At 35.0% G+C, this 19,847-nt stretch overlaps 2 protein-coding genes across 2 annotated transcripts; both read right to left on the bottom strand.

Moving 5' to 3' along the window:
* Positions 1-7,719: 7,719 nt before the first annotated feature.
* On the bottom strand, positions 7,720-8,724 carry LOC123816731 (olfactory receptor 10AG1-like). Its single transcript, XM_045835901.1, has one exon. The coding sequence runs from the start codon at positions 8,722-8,724 to the stop codon at positions 7,720-7,722; it is 1,005 nt and encodes a 334-aa protein (XP_045691857.1).
* Positions 8,725-16,829: 8,105 nt separating this feature from the next.
* Positions 16,830-17,786, bottom strand: LOC123816727 (olfactory receptor 10AG1-like). The gene has a single exon (XM_045835887.1). The coding sequence runs from the start codon at positions 17,784-17,786 to the stop codon at positions 16,830-16,832; it is 957 nt and encodes a 318-aa protein (XP_045691843.1).
* Positions 17,787-19,847: the final 2,061 nt, after the last annotated feature.

The raw sequence follows: 19,847 nt of genomic DNA, 5'->3' as shown, positions 1-19,847 counted from the left end.
GGCAGGGCTGACTACTGCAGGTGTGCATCCAAGTAGCTCAGCTGAAATGGAGTTCTAAGCTTCATCATCAGCACGGTGTAGTATCACTCATCGCTAGAGATATCTCCTGGTGCCAGAGTATAAATTCTGGAAAAAGATCCAAATACAAGTGAGAATGTATCATTTAACAAACAGAGCTCACCAAATTGGCAAGTTATGGACGACAAAATAAATGCTACTGGGAGAACTTAGGAGCCTTACGAGAAAAAAAATAAATAATAAACTTTTCTTAATCCCTTATACTATAGCAAGAAAAACTCCCAATAATATACAAGTTTTAATATTTTAGAAAGTGAAATGATAAGGGTAATCTATGAAAAATCTTTAAATAATTTTACAGTAAGAAAAATGAACTATAACTCAAAATTTAGAAAGCAGGACACAAAAATTGAAAAAAAAATCTTTGCAAAATAAATAATTCTGCATTGTAAAAAGAAACAAACCTTCAATGTGAAGTCAAATAGAATTGATAAAATGGAAAAGTAATTACAAATAATATCTCAAATAAAGTGTTCTTATTCTTAAATACTCAGGATCAGTCCAAAATTAAAAAAACACAAACAAACTGAACAGATGAAGAAACATTTCACAGAAAAGATTTGAAAGTGATTTTTTAAACATTTAGACACTCAACTTCAATTATAAAAAAATTAAATTTTAATTTGAACAAGTAATTAGTTAAAAAACAAGACACTCCCTGTGCATTTTATGTATATAAGGAGAAAGCAGGCACCATTGATCAGCATCAGAATTGTGTTTGCTTTTTGAATCAATCAGTAAAATTTGCAGACATATGATATTCAGTGACATGATATTGCATCAGCCGCAGATTGTTATCCAACTAAGTAGAAAATATCACATGGGCTATCACTTTCTGACTTCATGAACCTTAATTTCGAATTGTCACATATCCTTGTTTCTCCCAGAGCTCTCTGATGTGTCTAAAATAAAAGTTTTATAATTTATGGAAATTTCCCTAGTGCTTGCAATAAGAAGATTGCTTTGCCATGACCAGTGATCTTAACTGGTCATGCACATTATTTCTTTATTTGTTGGAAAATATATGTGGCTTAGTTTGGAGTAAGTCCTTGCATAGGTTTGATTCATTTCCCCCAAACAATTCAGTAATATCACCACTCTTGAATATATTTGTGGTGTTGATTATTTTTTGAGGTAAAGGGCAATTAATTTTCCTGTAATAGTTTCAGGAAAAATAGAAGTGTGGCATTGTTCCTGGTGGAAAACAAGTTCTTGCAATGTCTAAAGGAAAAGAATTTCCTGAGACCAGCATGGGAGGGTGGGATTCCATGGTACGGTTTCTTTATGAGGTACAATGAAGGGGGTTCCCCTTCTGACTTCCCGATGTCCCATCTTCATCCACCTCACCATGGATAAAGTCCCATCTTGTCTGCACTAGGGCAAGGATGTGGGCCACTGCCCAGAGTTTGTGTTGCGTATTCAAGTCCAGTCCATTTCAGACAGGAAAAGTCAAGAACCATATGGTATCACTCATATGTGGGATGTGAAAGTGAAAACCACAGGTGAACAAACAGACAAACAAACAAACAAAAACTCAGGCACAGGCAGCAGTGTGGTGGTGACTAGAAGGAAGAGGGGTGGGTGGGTTAGTAGTAAATGGTAAAGGGTGTCACATAAATGGTGAGGGAAGAAGATTTAAATTGGGTGGTAGGAATCCTGTGGTAGGCACACAGTGCAATATGCAGATGATGTATCATAGAACTGTACACTTGAAATGTATATAATCTCATTAATAATCAATGTCACCCCCAATAAATTTAATTAAAAGATAAAGCAAAACAAAATTAAAGAATTCTCTAGATAAAAGCAGACTGTTGGCTAAGGTGCTGTTTCGGTGCACCTTCCTGCATCCATGAGAGCTCCCATTGGTCCACACCTTTTACACCTGTGGCGTGGTTAGTACTGATTCATTTATTTAAAAAATTGTGTGTTCTTGAGGAGTGTGTCATAGATCTCATTTGATTTTAATATGCCTTTTACTGGTCACTGATGAGTTATTTTCATTTTCTTGGTCATTTGGATTACCCTGTTTTGTGAAATGCCCCTTCAGGTTTCCTGTCAACTTTTCTCTCAAGTTTTCTGTGTTTTGAATTTAGAGCAGTTCTTTGTATGTGGTGTATTAAGCATTTTGCATTGAAAATTTCACTCTGAATGGCTTCCTTGCATGAAGAATACTTCTTTGTCAATTCCATTCAACATATCAATGCTTTCCACTATGGCTCCTAATCTTATTAAAATATTTTTTTCTCACAGCTGAGGCCATAAAAAATATTACCTTTGAAAAGAGTCATGCTGCATTTAATATTTAGGCTTAAAGATTATCTGAATATTTTTGCAAATTCTGTGAAGCAAGGGTCACTTTTTACACATTTACATGAATTTAAATTAATGTAACTTGTTAAAATGCCATCTTTTCTACACTGCAAACTTTTACATATTCCAACGTGTTCATGTTCTGCAGTCATTCAGCAATTATTCTCAAAAGGGTTTCCATATACAGCATTTTTTACTGGCTGACTTCTTTTTAATTCAATAATAACAATGAATGGAGAGAGGAGCTAAAATATACACTATGATTTTTGGGGAAATATTGGGGCATGAATTACTAGATAGAAGATATTATATTTTTGTGTAAACAGTTTCAAATGAGCAGCAAATTTATGCTGACAGAGACTAGTCCACTACCCATAAGATTTTCTGAAATATTAGTTTCTTATTGGAAATATTACCATTTGCAATAGCAGAAAGTTGAGCCAAAAATGGCAACTTCAAGAATAAGTAAGGACAATCAATTCACTGTGGAGCAGAAAAAGAGAATACAAACTAACTTCTAATCAGACAAAAGCAGAATTAAAGGGGAAAACAGAAAATACATTCAAATCAGTGGCTGATGCATTGAACATTAAGGTACCATTTCCTCTAGGCCATACTGTCACCCTTATTCCTCAGAATGTATATCATGGGATTAAACATCAGGGGGACAATGGTATAGAAAAGAGAGAGAAATGTGTCTGTCCTGGAAGAATGTTTGGATTTGGGTCATGAATGTTTGGATAGCAGAACAAAGCCACAACTATGTTGTGAGATGAGCAAGTAGAGAAAGTGTGGGCTCATCCTGTTGCTAATGGCAACCTCAGGGTGGTGGAGACAATTTTACTGTAGGAGCCAAATATCAACATAAAGGGAATCATAATACACAGCACACGAACTGTAAAGACCTGAATCTCCCACAGGAAAGTGTCCCCACGGACCAGCTTGAATACTGGGAGGAGGTCGCAGAAGAAGTGAATAACTTAGTTAGATCCACAAAATGGCAGGGAGCCAATGTGGCACGTCTCCCCTAACTTGACTGGAGCTCCATTCATCCAACAGTCAGTCATTGTCAGCCAGGTACAGAGCTGCTGCTTCCTACCCTGAGGACACTGCAGAATGTCACAACTGGACACACTGCTATCACAGAATGTCACTGTCAGGAAAAAGAATTCTGTGTGCCCAAGCATTAAGATAAAACATACTTTTGTTACAGAAACAATGAAAGATAGATTTCTTTTGTGAGTCTAAATTTTTATGAGTATTCTATAAAGAGTGAGAAATAGCATAACAGATTTCCAGGAAGAAAAAATTGCTGAGGAAAAAAAGCACTGGAGTTTCGAGAGCCTGATCAGCTCTGATTATGAGGATAATGATGCCTTTTCCCTTGAGCCCTATTACACAAACAAGAAAAATATCACAAAAAATTATTCAGAGATTGGGAATACAATAAAATCCCCCCAAATCAAATTCCATCATTGCAGTAAAATTTGCTTCTGGTTGGTATGTTTTGGTGTTCCATCTGTAAAAATAGTGACATTAATCATCTATCCTTCTGATTTTTTTATTGCCCAGAGGAGGTTGAGGAATTAATATATGAAGTCATTATTTCCATTCAAATGGCAGCATTTTTTATAATAATATTAAAGAGAAAAAATGAATACAATGGTGAACACATGCTAAATCTAAACATTGGGACACAATGAAATATATAGTAAGTTGGCATTTTAATGCAATCAAAGGGTTCTGGAAATATCATTTTTAGCTTTTGTTTGTGGACAGGGCAAAGTGAGTCTTTTTACCCCACGTACTACAGAGTCCTTCAGCAGAAACATTGGCGTCTGTCACAGTTCCCAGTGGGGAGCTCACCATACTGTTCTGCCTTGTGCTTCTGGCCACAGGAGGCTTCCACCTGCCCTTTGGCAAGCAGAGCATGTGCATTCCTGAACTGTAACACTGCTCTTGCTCTTCCTGATTCTGCATGAACTTTTCCCCAGAATTTTATTCTTGTTTAACTTATGTATCAAAATCAAATGCATGACATTATCACCAGGCATCATGTTTCAAGAGCTTTCCTTTACTCAATCTCGTCATGCAGCAGAGAGTCGATAAATGTATTCTGACCTATAAATTGGTTAATTAGTAATGAACATAAGAAGTAAATTGCATAGCTAATATTAGAGGAATGTTGCTTTGTGCATATAACCTGTGTGTCTTTTTATCTGTGATTACTTGTTCTCATGAAAATACTTCTCATTTTAATAATTATCTGAGATACATATAGAAATCCAAATGGAACAGAATAATTCTTATGAAATATAATTGTTAGGCAGTTGCTCCCCAAAATCAAGTTCTAAAGTATTGGCTTCAAGTTTGTAGTTCTCCTTTTAAGGTAGAAAGAACTGTGGAAACTAATATAGACAAAACAACTTCTGAATGGAGTCAGAGCCACTATCCCAGGGGCAGGGCCTTGCATTTCTTACTTCTCAATCAGGCCTTCAGAATGTTTGGCAAAATAACCTTTACACTGGGCCAAAGCAGCCTTGTATTCCAACTGTTTTCAGAACTAACAGGGAAGCAAATATCCTGACTGCAATACTGAACATTACATTCTTAGAATTAGCACCATTATGTATGCCTAAAGACTAACTTAGCTTGGGTGTACCTATAGAAATTTCTTCCTTGGCTTATAAGTACCCATAGAAAGTCCTTCGTTCTTTTCATGTAATTATTTTCCTTCCCTTTCACATAAATACTCCTTGCCTCCATCCCATAACACAAACACTATTTGGATTTCTGCCTTCATCAGTGCTACCCAAATAGCTATTCTTTGATCTAAAATAAATGCTGTTACTTCTCACTTTGGCTCTTTATTTTTAAGGATAACAGAACCCCACCCCCCAACCTCCCAAAAAGAATAAGGTGGTTTGGAAAATAAAGTTCAGAAAGAAAAAATTGTATGTGTTTTGAAGCAATTAAAAGTACAAAGAAAAAAAATAAGGTGACAAAGAAATGAGAAATCCTATGTTTGTATACTGCCTTAATTTTATTATTCTTAATAAGAAAATCAGTTCTAAAGAAATATATATATGTTAGGTTAAAAAAGGCAGAGACTTAATCTCCCTTTAATGCAGCATATAACTTTTTCTATGGTGAGTCATAGCAGCACCTATAAATAAAGATAAACCAGTGTTGTTCTGATTAAAAGGGATGTGGTCCAAATAACTTTCAGTTATTTACCTGGTTAATTATTCACACAAACATGCTGTATTTATGTAGGGCTCTATGATCTCTACAGTGCTTTAGTGTCAGTTCCTTTTTCAATTTCCTGTATCATCACAAAAGTGAGAAAATTACATTTTCAGCTTTGACTTGAGTGGAAATTTTGAGCTGAAATATGCCTTCTTTAACATGGTGTCTTCTGAATTTTGGTTCTCAGAATTTTGGCTTTGAATTTTACAGTATTCTAAAATAAATAAAAATATCAATATAACAATCAGATTGATATAAAATAATGGATATGTTCTCCTCCAGATTTAGTTGTAGCTGCTTTTATCCTGCTCCATGGAACAGTTTAAGTACATGTGCTCTTACATGTGTATGTAAGAAACCCTTGTTTTAATAAGAATTGATATTTTCCCCTCACAACTGAAACTAGTATGTCTTGGTTACAATGAGACCAATGGGCATCATGATATGCTGTTTAAGGTATAATAAAACTACCATGGATACTCAAAACTGTTTATTTACTGATAGTTTTCAACCATCATAATGGGCGTTTGACAATCCTGGCTTCATTATATTAGAGAAATTGCAGCCTCACCTCAGTGCCTCTTGTCCTCTGAAGTCTCCAGAAGTCTGCATTCTTTACATACTTCATTCAATTCCAAGTAAGCCTGCAGTATTGCATAGAGGGGACAAAAAAAATCCTAGGAAGTTCCAGCTGCTGAATGTGTTTCAGACCTCTCAGGCATGCCTGCATCAGAGCAAATGCACGTGCAGAATGGCCCAGAGGCTTCACATGACCCCAAGTTACCTCTGTGTGCTCCTTATACATGTTTGATAAGAGCATTTCATGGATAGGAAATATTTGTTTGATAAATTATTTGGCATGTTCAGGGATAATATTTTCCTAATTGGGTTGATATGATGACATCTCAAAAATGTTAACATATTTGTATGATTGTCATTAAGTTTGAATAGATTTAAATTATCTTAGTTATTTCACCTATGTCTTATTTAGTGCTCAACTTCTCAACATTTATAGTGTCTTACATATTTAAGTTTTTGCTTTTTTTACTTGGTCAATTTGAATTGGTTTGAATTATTTTTGTCAGCAACATATAAAAAGCATTTTATACATTTTTGATACTGAAAAAGAGACATAGCCCCAATTTATGAATTTCCCACTAATATAATCTCTGTTCATTTTGATTTGTCCAAGACCAGAAACACATAAATGTCATTATTTGTATAATTTTTACATTGTTTATCATCTTCCTCATTTGTCAAATTTAGAACCTCTTCACTGATTTAATACCTACTGACATTTTTCTTTCTTTTTTGTTTTGAGGATTGTTTTATTTAGAATAATCTAATATTTTCAACAATGTTCATTTTTAATATTACCTTTGTCAACCTCAATGTATACTATAAAGGCCTTTTACTTGTTTTTCTAAAAAACCAGAGTAAATATTTCAGATACTTCTAATACTAATTAGATATGACTAAAGCAAAGCCTGAAGCTAGAAGGGGAGGGGATGATGTAATAACAGAACAGAGTGCTGAGATAATAGTGGAGGGGGCACCCTCAGGATTTGTAGTCATAAAGTGCCATGGACAGCAACAACAGATAGAAAGGAGGGGAAATGCAAAGCAAACACTTAGATTCCCCTACTTCTGACATCTTGGCTGCTGCTGGTTTTTTTATTGGCCAAATCCAATCACAGTGCAGAGCAGGTCAGTAACCATATCTGAAGGAATGGGAAGATTAAAGAAAATACATCAGAGATTATAACTCTAATCCATGATCATGTAACACACTCAGTTAACATTGTATTGCTGGGGCAATCTCCTTAACTCACTTGTTCATAATGAGAGGAAAGATGAATTCTTCAGATTAGATTGTTACAAGTGAGATAATCTGTGCCCTCATTATAGAGAAACCCTTTCCTTAACCTTATGAAACTAAAACCCCTTAACATAATGTGAAGTTCCTATCATGATATTCATGATCATCATTTAAAAATATGACAACAAAACTATATTTTTTCTGTTGTATCTACATGGCCAACACATAAACAAAGTCTTCTGTAATTTCAAGTGTCTGAATCATTGTAATGACTTAGTTAGTAGTTTTTTCAGTGCCACCATGATGTCTTTGTTCCTCAGAGTGTATATGATGGGATTCAATGTCGGGATCAAAACGGTGTAGAAAAGAGAGATCAGTTTTCCAATTCCTTCAGATTCATTTGGTTTGGGTTGTAAATAAGTGATGGTAGCTGTGCCATAGAATAAGATGACAACTATGAGGTGAGAGGAACAGGTGGAGAAGGCTTTAGACTTGCCTCTGGCTGATGATAGTTTCAGAATGTTGGAAATAATTTTGCCATAGGAGGCAACAATCAACAGAAATGGAATTATGATAAATACCACAGCAGATCCATAGAGTATTACCTCATTCACAAACGTGTCCCCACAAGCTAGCTTGAGTACAGCTGGGAGGTCACAGAAGAAATGATTAATTGTGTTAGATCCACAAAAGGGCAAAGAAAAAATCTGCCATGTTTGCCCAATTATGAAGGGAACTGCACTGACCCAGGAGGCAATCACCAGCTGGACACAGACCTTCTGGTTCATCACTACAGTGTAATGCAGAGGGTTACAAATGGCCACATAGCGGTCATAAGCCATCACTGTCAAGAGGAGACACTCCGAGCCTCCGAATATAAGGACGAAACACATTTGTGTTGCACAAGCGAGCAAAGAAATCTTTCCTTTTTGTCTCAAAAGGTCCATGAGCATTCTAGGGATAGTGACTGTGACATAACAGATTTCTAGAAAGGAAAAATTGCTGAGAAAAAAATACATGGGGGTGTGGAGAGCAGGGTCAATTTTTGTTATCAGTATAATGATGCTATTGCACATGAGGATGGTCAGATAGATGACTAAAAATATCCCAAATAGAATCCACTGCATACTTGGGACATCAGAAAAGCCCAAGAGAACAAATTCCATCATTGTAGTGACATTCGATTTTTCTGTTTTTAATTTGTTCTTCATCTGCAAATATGGTAAATTCAAGGTGGTTAATTCATTAATGTTCTTGAACCACATTCTCCTCTCCTGTAAACTGGATTAAATGCATGAAAGTATTTCTATAAACTCTAAAATTATTTTTATCATTGCCCTTGGTCTGTTTCTAGGGAATATGATTTGAAACTTCAGAAATGAGCTGATGTGCATTTAAAATCAATGCAAGAAATAAAATTCTAATATATCTTTTATAGTTGGATGTGATGATACCTGAGAAAGTGTGCCTTGTTATTTAGAGCTTATTGTGCAAGACTAATATCTCTTGCAGCCTTATTCAGAGTGGAATTATGACACAGGCTTTTTCTATATTTTTTGTCTGGTTTCATCATTTTCTTTTTCTGTATTGATTGGCTTATTCCATCTTCTTTCAATTCAAAGCTATTCTCTTAAAGTTTTGTTTAATTCTTGTTCAAAATGAGTTTGTTTGAAGTCCTCCCATTTATATTTCAGTAAGAATCAGTTATTTTAAATAATTCTTTTTAAGTTAGGGAATAAATATATGCTATATGAATGTTCTGCATTATGTATCACTCCTGTCACTTATGCTAAATAGAATTCTATCATCTTGTTAAATAACTTTCACTATTAACCCCTCCTATATAGTGTATACAGTGTGTAATAACTATCAATAAACATTTAACTCAATCAAGAAGTATGGATCATTCATTTATAATATTTTTTACATTTACTTCCTTATTTATGTAAGATTCTATGACCCATTGTCATATAATTCTCTTGTAACCAAATACAATTACAATTTTCTTTATTTTCCCCTTCATAATTTTGGCTAATAAAGCTTAATTTGAGTAGACCCTACTATTTTTTCCTCTGTGCATGTAAATGGTTGAAACATATAAATGAAACTAAACACACACATATACACAGACACACATCAACATTCACATACTCAATCTTTCTTCCATTCATATTAAAGTCATTAGTCTCAGACAGTCAGCACAGCCTGACATTTCTATTATACTTTATTAATAGTTGTCTGTAACTTTCCAAAACAAATATGTTTTCTGATCTCATCAAACCCAATACAACTATGTTACCCTCTAACCCCATCACTTGTTTTTTGCCTTAATAATACTTTGAAGTAAAACTAAGAAGACAAAATTTCTGTCACATTTCTCTATTTTTATCATTAGTAGTTTGAAAAATTACCTTAAGTGCATAATTTTATTATAAATATCATTATTTTTATTTCACCCATTGCTAATTTTATTTTACTTGATAATTAAGAAAGGTAAGTACTACATGATTTATCTTAAGTAGTTATTTATTTTCAGATAAAAGTTCTCAGAATTCATGTTTCTCTGTTTTATGCTCTGCATGTTGATCCTCAAATTTAGAACTTCTTTAAATAAAATAGGCTAACAACACAATTACAACTCACCTTTATGGATTTGCATGAAGCTGTCTGTATGAATGCAGGTGTTTTTTAAGCCATAAACTTTTTAAGCTCTCTTGTATCAGGAAGCCATTGTAATTCTACAATATTCTGGCCAGCTTTAGTGTCAGCTGCTCTTAAATAGGAAGTAGCTAGCCATGCTCACCCTGGGGGACTTCTCTCATGTATGAATTTAATGTATGAATTCCCAGATGGCTGCTTCTATTTTGACATCATCTGGGATTATGATTTGAAATTGCTTTCTCTGTAGATCACCTGTCCTTCTGTTCAGCCCCTTCTTGGCATAAAGCTCCCCACAGTGGGATAGTCCCTGGGTGAAGAAATGCCACTTAATTGTCTAGGATTACTTTCAAGATAAAGTTAAAAAATCTTTCCATGTATTATATTTCAGACCCTTATAAATTGGTGTGGATTCGCCTTCCTTTCTTTTATTTCCATAATTTATCCAGATCTAGAGCATCCAGACCTTTAGAAAACTGTATCACATGTTTTGTTTGGGACATGGCACACTTTTTCTCTTCAATACATGACATGGGGAGGCAAGATCCCTCTTCAAAAGTATAATGCTCTGTCCTTAGACTAATTTTTATCAAAATTAGAGCAGGATATATGTGCTGGCAAAATTCTAGACAGTTTTATCATGTTATAGCACCTGCTTAGGAATCCGGGAAGATATTTAGCTGATTCAAAATGTGAGCCATTCATAGACACAGACAACAGCATGGTGGTTACCAGAGGGAAGGGGGTGGAGGAGTAGTAAAGGTTAAAGGGGGATGGACATGCCACTACAAATATATGGTGATGGGAGATTTGACTTTGGGGGATGGACATACAGTGCAATATACTCACAATGTATCACAGAATTATACACGTGAAACATATATAACCATTAACCAGTGTCATCCCAATACATTAAATTGAAAAATAAAATATACAGAAATTTTAAAAAATTCAATATATGGGAAGCATCAAGTGTGAAGTGCAATTAAAAATACAAGCATTTTAAGCAAGACTATTTAATACAGAAAAAAGAAACTTTTGTGTCAAAATTCTTTTCTGATTTCAGCTACTTCTGGGCACATACAGAGATAAAACTTTATCTAATTTAAGAATCCCAACATCTACCTCTACTTGTAATTACATTTGTTTCTATTCTGGGGTTCGTTGACTGTTGGACAGTGTGTTTCTAGAACTGCATTCCTTTTTTCTATATTAAGCCTCCTCCTGTTTACGACAGCATGCCTCTCACACATTGGCCCTTTGTACTCTTTACTATGACTGTTTCAGTGTCAGACTTCCTTCACTTTTATTTATAAATGAGAACTGCATTCATGATTGGCCTCACGTAAGTTTGACAATTACTTACAAGCTGGGACAACTTGAATGTCCATCCCCCATTAGAGAAGACTGATCTAATCTCTATCCTATTATTAAGACAAAGAATTAGAGATTTCCTTATTCAATTAAATATCACCATTATCTCAAAAAATAACTAAAAACAAATAGTTCCTCAACTATGTCCATGGTTGAAGAAAATAAGGACACATCTTACAGTCCAACTTGGTGTCAGTGATTAGGAACCTGGTTTCTTTCATCTGAGAATCCCACTGTTCTCTAGTTCATTCTTCTTCACAGTTCCATATTAGATTTTTAGCATTCAGAGAGCTGAGCATTAAAGACAGACAGGAAATAATTAAACAAACCCTCTCTTAAGAGCTTCAACACATTACTTCTACCCATATGCTATTAGAGAAACTAATCACGTGATTTCACGTAGCTATGAGAGTGTTAGGGAATGGTGTTCACTGAAGATCAAAGAAACAACTACATTAGGAGAGCATCAAGCCAGACTCTGCCACAGTCCTCTCTTCTGGTCACTAACAATGTGTTATAGCATGCTGTAACATATACACCTTTAGATTTAAGTTTTAATATGACATATATAGAACAGAATCATTATGTGTAGTACATGTCTATGTATTTTAGTTGGTTTTTAGATATACTTGTGTCTAATGAAATGTTATTATTATTTCCATTCCTAAATTAGCAACATTATGGACACATAATTTACAACAATTAAAGGTCAATCTTTATAATGCACGCAATGAGATTTAAAATAAGATGCAATTTGACATAAATGAGGTCTTTCCAGATAGTATCCAGCCATGTAATATGAAAAATAGTGACATTTATTGAAGAAGACACAACATACAAGAAACATTGAACATAGAACAATGATGCGTCAGTCCCCTTCAAAGTTGGTCCCTTGGAACCTCACACAGTTCTCCCAATCAGTATCAGCTGTCCCACTGTATTTTCCTGAATCTCACTGATGGTCTGAAATCTCTTCCCTTTCAAAGGTGATTTTAGTTTTGGGAAAAGGCAGAGTCACAGGGCACCACATCTGGGCTGTAGGGGGCCTGAGTCATCTGGGTGATTTGATATTTTGCCAAAAACTCTGTACAAGATGTGATGCATCAGCAGATACATTGTGATGAAGCTGCCAATCACCAGTTGCTCATAGCTGCAGCTTCTGAATCATCAAATAGTTTCCATGGAGGAACGCTCAAGCTTAATGCAGAATTTGATGCAGATTCATTGCTCTACTCCCTTAGTCATTTTGAATGTGATGACCACAGAGTATACATACTCATTCAATGGCGTCTACCACCCCCACTGACTAGTACAGTGAAATCGTCACTGTGTATGTATGTTCATTCCAGTCCACTGTCCTTGGCTGCCAGTAACATGATGTTGCACAAATAGTTCTTCTTATATTAACAATGGCTGGACATTTTCCTCATAGACTACATATACATACATGTGTGAAGCCATTCCCACTGGCAAGATACAGAGCAATCATATTATCCAAAACATTTTCCTAATATTCCATATTTTTAGTTATTAAGTATATGAATTGATTTTTATAATTTTACATTCCAGTTAATTGCTAGTAACATATAAACAGTTGAAATGATGTTAACATTTAATAGCATATCCTTGTTCAAGTCATGTAATTATTTCAGGACTTGTTTTGTAGATACCCTAAGATATTCTAGGTAAAAAATCAACTCTACCAAAACAACCACTTTTTTCTTTGCAATTTTAATTTATTTTCCCTTATTTCATAAATATTTAGGGTTTTAAAAGAAATATCTTATTTTCTTTACATCCTCATTAATTCTACTGTATTCAGAAAAAATATTCCAAACCTTTGAAACTTACAAGCACTGCTCTGTAAGTCAGCATATGGACTACCTTTGTAAATGCACCAAGTGCTCTTGAAAGCGTGCATAATATGCATTTTGTGTGTAATATTGTTCAGACAGTTTATTCCCGTACCGATTTTTTAGTTTCCCACAGGTGAATGAAACATAAATGTGAAGATTTCCTGCTATGATTATAGTATTGTCAAGTAATTATTTTTAGTCTTAGTCATTATATTTTGAGATTCTGTTTTTAGGTACATACAAATTTATGGTATTTGTGTCTTCCTAATAAATTAACCTTTTCATGTCAATGTAATATACCTGTTTATTTCTTCAATACAATAGCTACTCAAGTTTTTTTATGCTTACTGTTTGCATGGCAAAGTTTTCCTATTCATTAATTTTTAATTAATATTTTCTAGCTTTAAAGTGTGTTTCATGTAGATAGCGCATATTTGATTCTGGCTTTGTAAAGTATTCTCTGCTTTTTAATTGTACGATTTATTAATGAAAATTCAGTGGACTTAGATATGTTTGGAATTAGTCTCATCTTTCTTTTTCTTTTTTTATTGTTGTTCAAGTACAGTTCTCTCCATCCCCCCCCTGCCACTCCCCCCTAACCTACCTGCTCCCACTTCCTACCCTTGACCTTACCACCCTTTGGCTTTGTCCATGGGTCCCTTATACATGTTCCTTGATAACCCTTCTTATTTTTCCCCTGTTATCCCCCTTCCCCTCCCTCTGGTTACTGTCAGTTGGTTCTTTATTTCAATGTTGCTGGTTATATTTTGCTTGCTTATTTGTTTTGTTGATTAGGTGCCACTTATAGGTGAGATCATATAGTATTTGTCTTTCATGATATAGTTTGTTTCATTTAGCATGATGCTCTCCAGGTCCAAACATGGTTTCACTAAAGGTAGGAGCTCCTGTTTTCTCCCTGCTGTGTGGTATTCCATCGTGCAAATGTGCCGCAGTTCTTTGACCTGCTTATTTAATGTTGTGCACTTAGGTTGCTTCCAACACTTGGCTATTGTAAATTGTGCTGCTATGAACATTGGGGTGCATCGGTTCTTTTGAATTGGTGTTTCAGGATTCATAGGGTATAACCCCAGCAGTGGAATTGCCAGGTCAGAAGGCAGTTCCATTTTTGGTTTCCTGAGCAAATTCCATACTGTTTTCCACAGTGGCTTCACCAGTCTGCATTCCCACCAACAGTGCATGAGGGTTCTGTTTTTCTCACATCCTCACCAGCACTTGTGTTGTTGTTCATATCCTTTTTTAAAGAAAACTTTGTTTGTTGATTTGTCTCCTCTTTGTTGATTCTGTATTTCCTCTTTCTTAAACTCTTAGATTATTTAGATTTTTTAAGGTTCTGTTTTACTTTATGTATTGGTTTTATTTTAGCTTATACATTTTTAAACCAAACTGTCTACATTACTTATGCACAACTTTATGTACTCTATAAACCTGTCTTGACTTTTACCTTCATTAGAGGTATTCAAAAAGTAAGTAAGTACAACTTCTTGATCTGCCTTGACTCATTCTGCTGGGAAAATTTAGAAAGGCTTTCTTAATTTCAATATGGCAAATTATTTCTCCTTCTTCCCATTGTCCTTTGGAGTCAGCAGAGGTAAAACTGCCCATAAATTAACATTTTATGTCTATAAAAACTATTTAGTGTTTTGCAGCTCAAGTGCTCATCTTCATGTGGGACCAACCTGTGACACACCTGCACCTCTTATCCAAGGAGTCAGGCTGATGCAAAGAAGTCCATCTTTCTCCATTGCATTGGCATGATGAGGACAATCCCCAGGACCACACAAGGGTTTCACCACTTTTATGGCACTTCTATAATACTATTCATATTTCCTCCATCTTAGTCCAACTGGATTTCCATATGTAACGTCTGATAGAAAATTCTAAGGTTATACATTTTAAAAGGAAATAGAATTTTGATGTTCATATGTTGACTGAACACATTACTTAAAATGCAGCACGGTGTATACCAGTACCACCTTGTCTTCTGCTGCTTCAGAGATCTTTCAGTTTTAGTATTCTATACATGATAGTCTGATCTTATTGGGGAGAACATAGCTAAAATACTAAAAAGTAATCCCCTATTATTTTTATGGCTCTTTTGCACAGTATTTAAGAACATCTCTAAGATGTATTTACTTATGATGTTTGATAGTCTCTTTTATAGAGATAAAATGACAAAAATGTATTTTCTTATAATTGTATACTATTAATACCTTGATAATTTTTTCTTAAATTTTTTTCATACTTTCTCTCTAAGTTGAGATTTTAATGTCATGAAGAAATTGTACAAAAATTGTGTTATATGCACTTTCTCATTACCTTCTAACAAACTCTGATGATAGATGTGATAAGAAGAGGTGGAGAAGGTGGAGGTTAGTGAAGGTATTCAGTATTTTGAAAGGAACATCATAGACAATGTAGTGAGGCCCCCAAGGCTTGGAAAGGTTTGTACCAGGAGTTACAGAATGCAAGATCATGTTGAGCAAAAGAAATGTAGGGAGTAGAGAGATGACTAATAAGGATTATTGAATTTTGCTGCTTTAGCACTCAAACGTGTCTTTTATCTTCTTACACTGTTATTCTTTATCATTAGGTCCCATACAGTTTCTTTAAAGGAAGAAGAAAGGAAAGTGAGCTGGAAGTAAGAAAAATGATTCCCACATACCTCAGAGATACCATTTTAATTTTTTTATATAAAAATATTTGTTTCAGTTACTCAAATCCCTTTATTTTTCTTCCATCCACAACTTGTATTCTTTTTTCTGTGCACTTAAGACCTATACAACAAATTAAGAATAAAAATATGCTTATTGCCATAAAAAAGTGATGGCAATTAATTAGTATTCCAGACAAAAACTGAATTCTGGAACCATATGTGCCCATTTTTTTCACATGTGAATTTATCTTTGGGGAGTCAGCTGAAGAATCACCATTAAACACTGATAGAATGTAATTTTTCTTTAATTCATTGACTTACTGTTGTTGGATTCCCATCTTTCCTTTCTTTTCATGAGCTTGCCTGATTATGAGTTATTAATCATAAGCAAATAAAACATCAATAGTTACACCTTTGCTATTAGTCATTCTTTCAATTTAGCTAAGTTGATTAGACACCTGTTATTTTTTTGGGGCAATATGTTGAGCTCTGGACATACAAAGATGAATCATCTTGTTGTGAAAAAGAAAATGTAGGTAATATCCCGGGGTCTTTAAAAGCAACAACAACAGCAATAACAAACTTTAATGACTCCAGTGTGTTGTTTCAGACATTATGATACCTTGGATTGAGTTCGGAATTAATTGGCTATTTAAAAATAACAGCAGAGTTTATTTCATGTGAGATATAATACGATATAACTCATCCAGAATAATTAAGATTTCTAGCAATCTTGGAAAAGAATCAAAATTAGTGTCTGGATACTATGATAAGTAAGAAACAAATTTTGGGAAGTTACATTGTCAAGTCATAGAACAATCCATTTTGACAAGAATTTTCTCAATGCTACCATAACATCTTTGTTTCTCAGACAATATATCATGGGGTTAAACAATGGTGTCACAATGGTGTAAAAGAGAGAAAGAAATTTGTCCATCCCTGTTGAATGACTCGACTTTGGTCTCAAATACGTAATGATGCCTGATCCAAAGAATAAAGCCACAACCATGAGATGAGAAGAGCAGGTGGAGAATGCCTTAGCTCGCCCTGTTACTGATGGCAGCTTCATTATGGTGGAGATTATTTTCACATAAGATCCAAAAGTCAACATAAAAGGAATAGTGACAACTAAGACAGCAACCACATAAATCAACATCTCTGCCATAAAAGTGTCCCCACAGGCAAGCTGAAGTACTGGAGGCACGTCACAGAAAAAGTGATTCAGCTGGTGAGATCCACAGAAGGGTAGAGAGAAAATCTGGTAGGTGAACCCTATGTGGACTGGAATTCCAGTCACCCAACAGCCAGCTGCCAACTGGATGCACATCCTGTTGTTCATGATGAGAGGGTAGAGTAATGGGTTGCAGATAGCAACATACCTGTCATAAGCCATTACGGTCAGAATAAAGCACTCAGTGGCTCCCAAGACGAGAAAGAAATACATCTGAGTAGCACAAGCCAGAAAGGAAATATTTCTGTTTTGTGTACAAAGATCTATTAACATTCTGGGGACAATGACTGACACGTAACATATTTCCAAAGAAGAAAAGTTCCCAAGGAAATAATACATGGGGTTCTGAAGGGAAGGATCAACATTGATTATGATAATAATGAGGCTATTTCCCATCAGAATAATCACATAAATTATCAAAAACACCCCAAACAGAAATCCTTGGAGGTCAGGAACATCAGAAAAGCCAAGCAGGATAAAACCCATCAATGTGGTATGGTTTCCCTGTGGGAGATATTGTCCTGTGGGTTCCATACATGAACACAGTGATTTCAGGCTTAGAAGTCACTTCAACTCACTGGCATGAGATAGATAATCTGTTTTTTTATTGTTGTTTTTTGTTGTTTTTGTATGTTTGGAAGTATATTCCAGTCCAATATCCTAAAATTCTAGTATGTAAAAGCAGAAAACAATCTTAAATTGAATTTTTCCTGTTCATATTAACAATGTGGGTAAATGGATAGCACAGCAAAACAGACAAAAATCCAATGAGAGCAGAACAGGCCAGGTAGCTTAGTCTCAGGACAAGAACTGCTCTGGTAACCTGTAACATTCTCTCGTTAGAAATTTTACTCCTTCCTGACCGATCTGCTGTCTATTTGCTTTTTATGTGTATTTTTTTTTCTGCTTAGCACGTTCTAGTGTACATCTGTTTAGATGACTTTTTTCACATTTGGTTCTATGTTTCCCCTGTGAGCTTCATTGTGGCTTGCTGAAGGGCAAGGTCATCAGTAAGACTCCCCTGTAGAGCCAGTTCAGGCCAGCCTGGGCTACTTCCCACCTGGGAAAGACACATAGACACTTGTCAGAAAAAGAAGAACTATAGCCTTGCTCCATCATCAAAACAATTCCATTTAATATATCATAGAAATTTACATTAGTAATGCATTATAATAAGTCATACATTCATTTGAATTTTATAATGTAAAATAAAGATATAAAATTTTGTTTTAATATGTCCTTATCTCTGCATGGCCCTCAACAATCTTAACAGTTTCACTTATATTCTGAATTTTAGGCATAATTTAGAAATAATTAGGTAAGTTTATGCTTTTATGGGGTAATTACACAAGGAAAAGTGAAAATAAAATGTGTAAGGGAACTTGATAATACTGTTCACACCTGAAACCAGAAAAATGTAAAATCTGCTCATGTACACCTGCTCCCATCTCTAAACATGTGTTCTATATTCCTACTTGACTTTTTTCACATTTGGTTCTGTTTCCCCTGTGAACTTCATTGTGGCTTGCTGAAGGGCAAGGTCATCACTAAGACTCCCCTGTAGAGCAAGTTCAGACCAGCCTGGGCCACTTCCCACCTGGGAAAGACACAGAGACACTTTTCAGAAAAAGAACTATAGCCTTGTTCTACCATAAAAACAATTCCATTTAATATATCATAGAAATTTATATTAGTAATGCATTATATAATCTTGAATATATAATCTGCAATGCATTATGAATGTTATGCATGATGCATATTTAAGATTTTATATTTAAATAACCATTATAAAACACAGTGTTAAATGCAGTGTAGGTTTAGCCTAATTAGCTCCTTAAATAACTAAGCATTGTAGACCAAATAAGTTCAGTCCGTCCTCCACTGTACTGGACCCTAGACATCATTTTTGTGATTTTCATGCAGTTTTTGTTAATATTAACCAATGACCTTTCTAACACATTGCCATATGCTAAAATCTACATTGTCATGAGTTTTGAAGTTTCTCCTCCATTTCGAAGACTCTAAACTCATCTTTTCCTACAGAATACAACCTTCCTTTCTTCTTTTAAGACCCCAAGTTCCTCTTCCCTGCACAAACCTCAAACTACTGGAACAACTTAAATTTCTACTCTTTGTTTTCTCCTCCTCACCCATCCTGAATCCTTCCCCTCTTAGTTCAGTGAATTCTCCATTCTGACATTCATATTACATTTTCACAACATACCCTAGAGAAAAAAGTTCCCTCCTCCCTCTTTTGTGCTCTGTCTTAGAAATTTCAAGAGGAAGAATAAGGACCCGGGACATTTCAGATTCAAATAATATGTTCTATAAACTGAAATTGAGTTCATGGCTGCAAGTTTTTCCTTCCTATCTCTTTATTTTTCTAATCTCTCTCTCTCTCTCTCTCCCTTCCTTTCTCTTCACATCTTGGTCATCATTTCACTATTTTATGTCTTCTCAAACTTTCAAGATTTTATAACACCTTACCTATATGTGTTTTTCCTCAGAAGTCATACCTTATAATCAAACAACTGCAACAAAAGCATAATTGAATTTTCAGTGACCCAGATACATTTGATAAATATGTCAAGAAGT

This window comes from Phyllostomus hastatus, unplaced genomic scaffold, assembly GCF_019186645.2.
Source record: "Phyllostomus hastatus isolate PE091 unplaced genomic scaffold, TTU_PhHast_1.1 phas_contig_109, whole genome shotgun sequence".
Taxonomy (NCBI): Eukaryota; Metazoa; Chordata; class Mammalia; order Chiroptera; family Phyllostomidae; genus Phyllostomus; species Phyllostomus hastatus.
This window is presented reverse-complemented; position numbering and strand designations above follow the sequence as displayed.